Source organism: Nicotiana tomentosiformis, chromosome 11 (assembly GCF_000390325.3).
Source record: "Nicotiana tomentosiformis chromosome 11, ASM39032v3, whole genome shotgun sequence".
Taxonomy (NCBI): domain Eukaryota; kingdom Viridiplantae; phylum Streptophyta; class Magnoliopsida; order Solanales; family Solanaceae; genus Nicotiana; species Nicotiana tomentosiformis.
In genome coordinates this window covers 49231178-49240264 of record NC_090822.1, presented here as the reverse complement: position 1 = coordinate 49240264, position 9087 = coordinate 49231178, and the positions used below count along the sequence as shown (strand labels likewise).

At 41.2% G+C, this 9087-nt stretch overlaps 1 protein-coding gene across 1 annotated transcript; it reads right to left on the bottom strand.

Moving 5' to 3' along the window:
* Positions 1 to 696: 696 nt before the first annotated feature.
* Positions 697 to 1239, bottom strand: LOC138901409 (uncharacterized). The gene has a single exon (XM_070189170.1). The coding sequence runs from the start codon at positions 1237 to 1239 to the stop codon at positions 697 to 699; it is 543 nt and encodes a 180-aa protein (XP_070045271.1).
* Positions 1240 to 9087: the final 7848 nt, after the last annotated feature.

Sequence of the window (9087 nt, the reverse complement as noted above, 5' to 3'; positions counted from 1 at the left end):
ACACCAACACTGAAGTTGTAGTCAAGGTAGTCTTGAGCTTCTGAAATATCAACTCACATTCATTAGACCACCTGAATGGGGTACCCTTTTGGGTCAATCTAGTCAATGGGGCTGCGATAGATGAAAATCCCTCCATGAACTAGCAATAATAACCCGCCAAACCTAGGAAGCTCCGAATGCCTAGGCTAGTTCTGAACTGCCTCAATCTTCTTAGGATCCACTTTAATGCCCTCGAAAGATACCACATGCCCTAAGATGTTGCTCATGCTGCTCTCAACTGCGAGAGTAATTCAAAATATCATCAATGAGGACGATCACAAAAGAATCCAAATAGGGCTTGAATACCCGATTCATCAAATCTATAAATGCTGCCAGGGCAGTTGTCAAGCCAAATGACATAACTAGGAACTCATAATTCCCATACCGAGTTTGAAGCTGTCTTAGGGACATCCGATGCCCTAATCTTCAATTGATGGTAGCCATATCTCAAATCAATCTTTGAAAACACTTTGGCACCCTGAAGTTGATCAAATAAGTCATGAATCCTCGGCATGAGATATTTGTTCTTGATAGTGACTTTGTTCAACTGTTGATAATCTATACACATCCTCATCGAACCATCCTTATTCTTCACAAACAATACTGGTGCACCCAGGGCGAGACACTAGGTCTAATGAATCCCTTGTCAAGAAAATCCTACAATTGCTCCTTCAGTTCCTTCAACTTAGCAAGGGCCATACAGCATGGTGGAATAGAAATAGGCTGGGTGCCTGGAGCCAAGTCAATACAGAAGTCGATATCTTTGTCGGGTGGAATCACCGGCAAATCTGTAGGAAACACCTCTGGAAACTCGTGCACAACTGGTACTGAATCCATGGAAGTAATCTTCGCACTAGGATCATGAATATAGGCCAAATTTGCTATATATACCTTCTCGACCATATGTTGAGCCTTGACATAAGAAATATCTGTGCTAGGAGAATGGCCAGGAGTCCCTCTCCACTTTAATCGAGGAAGCCCTATCATAGCTAAGGTTGCCATCTTGGTGTGACAGTCCAATATAGCGTGATAAGGTAACAACCAATCCATGCCCAAAATAACATCAAAGTCCACCATATCAAGAAGTAGAAGATCTAAAGTAGTGTCAAGGTTCCCAATAGAAATCAAACACAAGCGATAAACATGATCTACCACAGGCGTGGACACGTAGACAGGAGCACTCAAAGAATCACGAGGCATAACCAGAGATGAAGCAAAATAGGAGGACACGTAGGAATAACTCCAGCCCAGATCAAATAGAACTAAAGGATCTATGGAAAACTGGAACAATACCTATGATGACAATGTCATATGACTCTACCTCAGGTCTAGATGGAAATGCATAAAAATGGAGTTGGGCCCCACCACTCTGACCTCCGCCTCTCGGACGACCTCTAGCTGGCTGGCCTCCACCTCCAATGGCCTAACCTCCACCTCTAGCAGCTTGACCCCCGGCTCTAGTTGGCTTAGCGGGCGATGGAGCAACCCGTGCCGGAACCATGACACGAGACCCCTTCTGTGGCATAACGCCCTACGACCAGGGCAAAATAATCAACGTGCCTCGTATCTCCACAAGTATAACAAGCCCTCAGCTGCTGTGACTGCTGACTCTGGAACTGACCATGTCGGCCTGAATAACCACCCTGATAACTCTAGATTTGAGGTGCACTAATAGGAGGTGAAGGTGCACTATGGTCTAGCTGTTCAGGATTAGACCCATAAGAACCACGACTACCCGAAGCACCGTGGGATGTCTGAAGCGCTGACTTAATCGAACTGAGAGGATAGCCTCTACCAAATAAACCCTTGCCTCCAGACGAGGCACCACTGAAACAACCAAATTGACGAGGCCTCTTCTTAGATACTGCCTTCTATCTTGACCACGAACCATCTCAATTCGTCTAGCAATCTCTACGGCCTTCTAGAAAGAAATAATATCTCCGGTCTCCTTGGCCATTTGTAGCCTAATATTGTAAGTAAGTCCATCAATAAATCTCCTCACACTTTCCCTCTCCGTAAGGAGTAAGATAACTCCATAGCAAGCTAGGTCCACAAATCGAGTCTCATACTGGGTAACAGTCATGCTACCCCGCTGAAGGTACTCAAACTACCTGCGGTACTCCTATCTCAAAGCAAAAGGAATAAACTTCTCAAAAACAAAACTGCAAAAACGGATCCCAAGTGTGTGGCGATGAACCAGCTGGTCTACTTCGCACATGATCATGCCACCATCTCTTTGCTGAACCGGTCATCTGAAATACTGCAAAGTCTACTCCATTGGACTCAACAATACCTATGTTGCTCAGCACCTCGTAGCAACATTCCAAATAATCCAGCGGGTCCTCAGAAGGTGCACCACTGAAGAGAATAGGGAAGAGCTTTGTGAACGTATCCAACTTCATAAATCCCTTAGAAGGCATCATAGGCCTCTCCCCAGTTTGTGTAGCAACAATAGGCTGAATTACCCCAACTGGTGGAACTGCTAGGGTCTGATACATGGGAGCCATATGCTCCGGAGTGTGAGTAGCGGGAGTATGTGCTTCTCTCCCAACCTGAGAGACGGCTGGTGCCACAAAAAAAGGCACGGGTCTGGGACGCACTCTCCATAAGGCCCACCAAGCGGACTAGAGCGTCCTGAAGCACAAAAGTATATATGAATCCCTCAAGGACCTGAGCGGATCCGACTGGTGCGGTCTTAGCTGGGACCTCCTCCTTATGATCAATCTGAGGCTCCACAGTAGGTGCTGGTGCACGAGCTCTAGGCTAAGATCTGCCTCTGCCCCGCCCTCTTGCTCGACCTCGTCCCCGGCCTCTACCCTTGGTAGTGGCTGCAACAGGGAGCTCCAACTCCTACCTGGCTGTAGATGTTATGCGTGTTCTGACTATCTGCGAGAGAACAAGAATGGAGTAATTAAAACATCAATGATAGAATAAAATCACATGATAGGGAAAGAAAGAAGTTAAATTTTCCTAAGGCTCCATAGCCTCTAGAAGATAAGTACAAATGTCTCCGTACCGATCTTCCAGACTCTACTAAGATTGCTCATGACTCGTGAGACTTAAGCAACCTAGCGCTTTGATACCAATTTGTCACGACCCAAAATCCCACCCTCGGGACCATGATGATGCCTAACATTCACTTGCTAGGCAAGCCAATATTAGTTAACTAATTTAATAATTAAACAGCTCAAAACAAAATAATAACAATTATTAATGATGATTAAAGCTGAAATACATGAAATAAACCCATAACATAACACGGTCTAACTCAAACCCTGAAGTCTACTAGAATTCTACAAGTATAGTTTGAAATAAATACAATTGTTCGAATGAGATAAATAATAAAGATAGGAAATGGAAGGGGACTTCATGGTCTACGACCGCCAGCAACTCTACCTCAAGTCTCCCAATAAAATATGATCTGAGCAGACGCACCTCTAAATACCGCTGGGACCAATACCAATATCTGCACAAGAAGTGCAGAAGTGTAGCATGAGTACAACCGACAAATGTACTTCGTAAGTTTCAAGCCTAACCTCGATGAGGTAGTGATGAGGCTATGACAAGACACCTACATAAAATCTGGTACAGATATAAATATAAAGCAGAAAAATAACAAGTAAAGCAGTAAATTATTAACTGGGAGGGTACATGTGAAAGGGGAGATATCATAAGAACGACAAGCATGCAATCACCAAATAACATATTCCAAGATAAGAAACAATATAACCGAGTAAATCACCAAATCCAGAAATCAAAAAAGGCAATGAAATAATGATGGCACGGCATCACCCTTCGTTCTTTTACTTCGTTCTCACCATGTAATATCATAAATAAAACGACACGACATCACCCTTCGTACTTTTACTCTCTGGTACGGCATCACCCTTCGTGCTTTAATCCTCACAACCTCTCAATATATGATAATGAATGCAAATAAGGAATGACAACAACTTCGTGCTTTTCACTCTTTTTCACCAAGAAACAATACAAATACAAATTAGCAATGCAAGGCAGAAAGCATTTTCACTACAATTATTGAGCCATGGTAACCAATTCAACTTGCGAAAATTACCAACATATTCAAAATAAAAAAATAAATACGAGGCAAATAATTAAAAAGTAATATTCTAACATAAGTATGGAGAACATAGTCAATAAAATAATATAATACAAAGAAAAAGCTTTCGCCCACATGCTTTAACCCAATGACAACGCATATGTACTCGTCACCTCATATATACGTCATCCTCTGTCATGCCCCGACCTCGGGGAGGGCGACCGGTGCTCAACCGAGATACCCCGGCTAAGCAAGCCTTTAAAATACCTTCTACACAACTCACCCATAAATAAAGAGAAGAATACATTTCATTAATTAGTTAGTAAGAAGTCATGTGAACAACCCCATTTCATTTCCACTAGTTACGTCCTTAACAAATATTCAAAACAGTACATTGTACAATCATAGTTAAAGTGAAACATATGGTACGATTACAATATTTTTAGTTTAACTTTCCCGAAAATAGACACAACCCACACTATGTCTACGAAGCCTCTAACTGGAACAAAAGAGTGCTATGAAAGTGCCTGTAATAAGGCCCCGGCTATACATCAAAATGCTATGTACAAAGGAAGAAGATACAGGACCCCGAAATGAAGTGGGGCTCACCAAATCAGCTGAGGAGAGGGTGTGCTGCGATCACTGTTCAATGCCACCTTCTATGGAACCACCTGCATCCATTGAAGATGCAGCGCCACCGACAAAAGGGACGTTAGTACATATGGAATAGTACTAGTATGTAAAACTGAACACCCGCTCAATAGAACAAGCAACAGTAAAGGAGAATAAAATATGAAATCAATAAGAGACTCATTACAACTTCAAGGTGTCAAATTACGGGAAAGGTAAATTTCAAATAGGATTCGGTAATATAAGTTGGGAGATCTTTAGCACCGATATACCACTATGTCTTAGCACGGAGTCCTGTCTCAGACCGACCAACTAAGCCATCTCACCCTGAGACGTACACTCACAATACCACCATGTGCGCGGCATGGCGTCCGATCTCAGCCCAGTCGGCTAAGCCGTCTCACCACAATGCCATGTGGATCGACATCACATCACATCTCGCTAGTAATAATCTCATCCTATTTAAGGGGAAAACATCTCAACACACCAATCTCATCCCATATAAGGGGAAACAGTATCATCACATTAACACGGGGAATTACCCTTCAGTCACTCCTACACCGGCATGTATAGTTTGGGGTTAGGTTGTTCCGACCTACCCCTCCTCGGTGGCTAAACGATACTCCCAAGGTATTTATTATTATAAGTATTTACCACTCAATTCATATTCTTTTACATGTCATTCATTTTATTGGCAATTTTGGCCATAACGCAATATCATTATTGGCACGTTGGCCGTACTTCATAATTCATGCTCACTATTTCACTTTCAATCATTATCATGGATAATCAACAAAAAGGCCTTTCAAATTAAGACTTTAAACACATACATGAGCAATTTAGGGTCTTAGGAACATGTGACTTCTTACACAATTGACATGATAGTTGTCATTAAAAATCATGCTTTTAAATCATAACATAATAACACACAGCCCACACTCAAACCACATTCTCGAACATTGACTCAACATAACAAGAATCTTTGGAATACATATTGAAAATATAATTATTTTGACACAAGGTTTATTTGAAAAAAATTCAATTTATAAAGAACATGACGAGACTTACAAGGACATTGCAGGGTTCAATTCTAAGAGAAGAGTTTAGCCAACATTCCTTGCCTCGAGCCTTTTTAAATTACTACCAGATTTCTTAGCTTCTTAGATCTATTTATAAATATAACAAAATTGAACACAAATTAGGAGAGATTTTATGGTTCAAGCTCATTTGAGCATTTTATCAAACACTAGGTGGGTATTATGATTTCAAGGTCCTCCTATGGTGGATTCCTCCATCCCACTACCCAAAGTCTACCCAATTTAGCTCAACATTCTTGCCCCAACCCTTGATAGTACATGCATGTAAAAATAAACAACTCCCACACCCAAGAATTGCTTGGCTTATTACCTATTTTCAATTAGAATCACAAAATTGAGGGCTATAGAGTAGAAACTTACCTCTAGGATGAAGACCTAGTGAATTCTTCTTACATTTTCTTCAACTTTCAGCAAGATTTGATGGGTGATGAGCTTAGGAACTTTCCCTCTCACTCTTAGGCACTCCCTTACTCTAGAATATATGTTTTTTCTTCAGAAGTGGTCCATTGCTTTAATATATCAAAATAGGGTCGGGTAATAAAATTAGAAAAAGGAGCCCTGGCACAGATCTGCGGTCCACAAAATGGGCCGCGAAATTCTTCCCCACTCTGTGGCCATTATGCGGTCCGTAGACCTGTTCTGCGGTTGCATAATGCGCCGTAGAACTTCCCTCCAAAAAATTTTCATTCTGATTCCGCGGTCGATGTGCGGCCCGCGAAATGGTTTTGCGATCTCATAATGACCGCACAATATCACTCAAACGTTGCCCAGTTTTTTGCTTCATTCTACGGCCATTCTGCGGCCCGCAGAGTGAGTCTGCAATCGCATAGAGGGCCACAAAAATGCCTTTTTCTGCCAAAGATATTCCTTTACTCCCCAGCGCATAGTGGGCCAAAAATGCCTGTGAATAATCTCTACGTTCGTCAACACATAAGCCTACTTTGGCACTACGAAACCCCGGATTTTAGGTAAAATATTTACGGGGCCTTACATCGCCACACATAATACATGTAGCAAATAGGCCAACAAGTCCTAATCCCTCATGTCAAGGTTAACCACGACACTTACCCTACTCCACAACCCGATCAATGCTCAACCACGACTTCTCTTCTAGAATTAGCCTCCAAACCAATCAAATCTAGCCAAATATGGTTCAAATAATTCAAAATAGGCTTTAGAAACTACCCATGCGTGAAAAAGATTCAATATTTAATGATTCTGGAAAAACCCGCCCTGTTTGGTCAAAATCCGAGATTCAGACCAAAATTCAATTACCCATTCACCCCGAGCCCGGTTATGTAATTAGATTCAAAATCCGACCTTAATTTGAGGTCTAAATCTTAATTTCTCAAAATCCCAAATTTCTACCTAAATCCCTAATTTCTACCATGAAAAAGCATATATTAAAGGGTAAAATCAATGGGAGTTTATGGAAATATAATAAAACAAGTTAAAATCTACTAACCTATGAAGTTGGGATGAAAAACCTCTTTAAAATCGCCCGTAGGCGTAACTCAAACTCTAAAATTGTGAAAAATGGCACAATTCCCAACTTTGGGATGTTTAAATCACTGGGCTTCAGGTTTTCTTCACGTTCGCGAAGCACCTTACGCGACTACAATGCACAGCAACCCAAATGGCCAACGTGTTCGCGATGTAGCTATCGTGTTCATGAATGCTTCACCCCCGTGGCCTTCACGTTCATGAGCCAGGGCTTGCATTCGCGTAGAGTACAAGACTGCCTCCACCCAAAATCCCACTACCCTTCGCGTTCGCGTGAAGAAGGTCCCGTTCATGAAGGGCAAGCCCTCTACTGCTTCGCGTTTGCGACCATGTCCCCGCATTTGCGATAAAGAAAAACACCCCAGCCTCAAGTTCCCCTTTGCAATTGCGAGAGTAGTCGCAAAGCACAATTCACTAGACATAAGCAACAGTAAAAACAACCAACAACTTTCTAAGTTCAACGTGGCCCGTAGCCTATTTGAAACTCACCCGAGCTCCTCGTGCTCAAAACCAAACATGCACACAAGTGTAATAATATCATACGAACTTTCTCGCATGATAAAAGCACCAAATAAACACCTAGAACTATGTATCGGACGTCAAAATGCATGAAATTTCAAAGAAAACTCAAGAACATCTAAAATCACATCCAAGCGTCCGAATCCTATCAAACCAACTACGTTTCGCACCAAATTTTGCAGACAAGTTTCAAATAGCAAAATGGACCTATACCAAGTCTTGAAACCAAAATCCGAACCCGTTAGCCATAATGTCAACCTACGGTCAAACTTAAGAATTTTTCCAAACCTTCAAGTTACTATCTTTCGACAAAACACGTCAAATCAAGTTAGGAACTTCCGAATTCAATTCCGGGCATACGCCCAAGTCCAAAATTATGATACGAATCCACTGGGATTTTAACATTAAATCTTTTCGGAAAAGATACGGATTGTGCAAATAAATCGAGGAACACTAATTGGAGCTAATAGATGTCATAAAATATGGAAATAAGGGCTAGTACTCAAAACAACCTATCGGATCGTCACAAAAGCTTACCTACAATCTCAACGGTTTCGCAAACCATAATTAAAGAGTACATTATATAGTATAGTATAGGTGTCCTAGTATACCTTAAATACTGGTGGCGACTCTAAACCCTAAATAGCCTTGTAGTGTGCTTTATGTTTTATGTTGTTTGACTTGTACAAAACAGAGTGCAATTGTACTTCTCTCTTCCGAAGAGATCTTTTACCGATTCTATACAACATCAAAGCCTTTTTGTTCCCAACCAACCTTAACTAAATCCAATTTTGATAATTCCAAATGTTAGCTCTGTCTAATTGATACGAGCTACTCAACCAACAACCACCACAAAATTCCATAACAATCTTCAAACGGCATGGTTTGCGTACCATATAAGTAATTTCCTTAACATGTCAAATCTGTAGAAAACAACTAATTCAGCGCAATCAACTCCTCGAGTCAAAGGTATACACTCTTAACAAGTCTCTAAGTACATATAAATCTTACTCAATATGTCCGTTAGGTAGAGGATAATAAAACTTAAACCCAACTCAATCTATGTACACCAAAAATATCTGATACAAACACCATGCAAACACTATGAGTTGGCACTCTATCAAATCTGATTAAACAAGTACCTTGTGCAACTTAAACCTTTAAAGATAACATGACAACCTTCCAAGTTTTATATCTGTAGTAAACATTACATTGCTTATGCAAATCTAGTCTAGTATA

What these genes read in the sequence shown, in the direction of transcription:
- LOC138901409 (XM_070189170.1), bottom strand. Translation starts at nt 1,239, where the DNA reads ATGCCTCGTGATTCTTTGAGTGCTCCTGTCTACGTGTCCACGCCTGTG.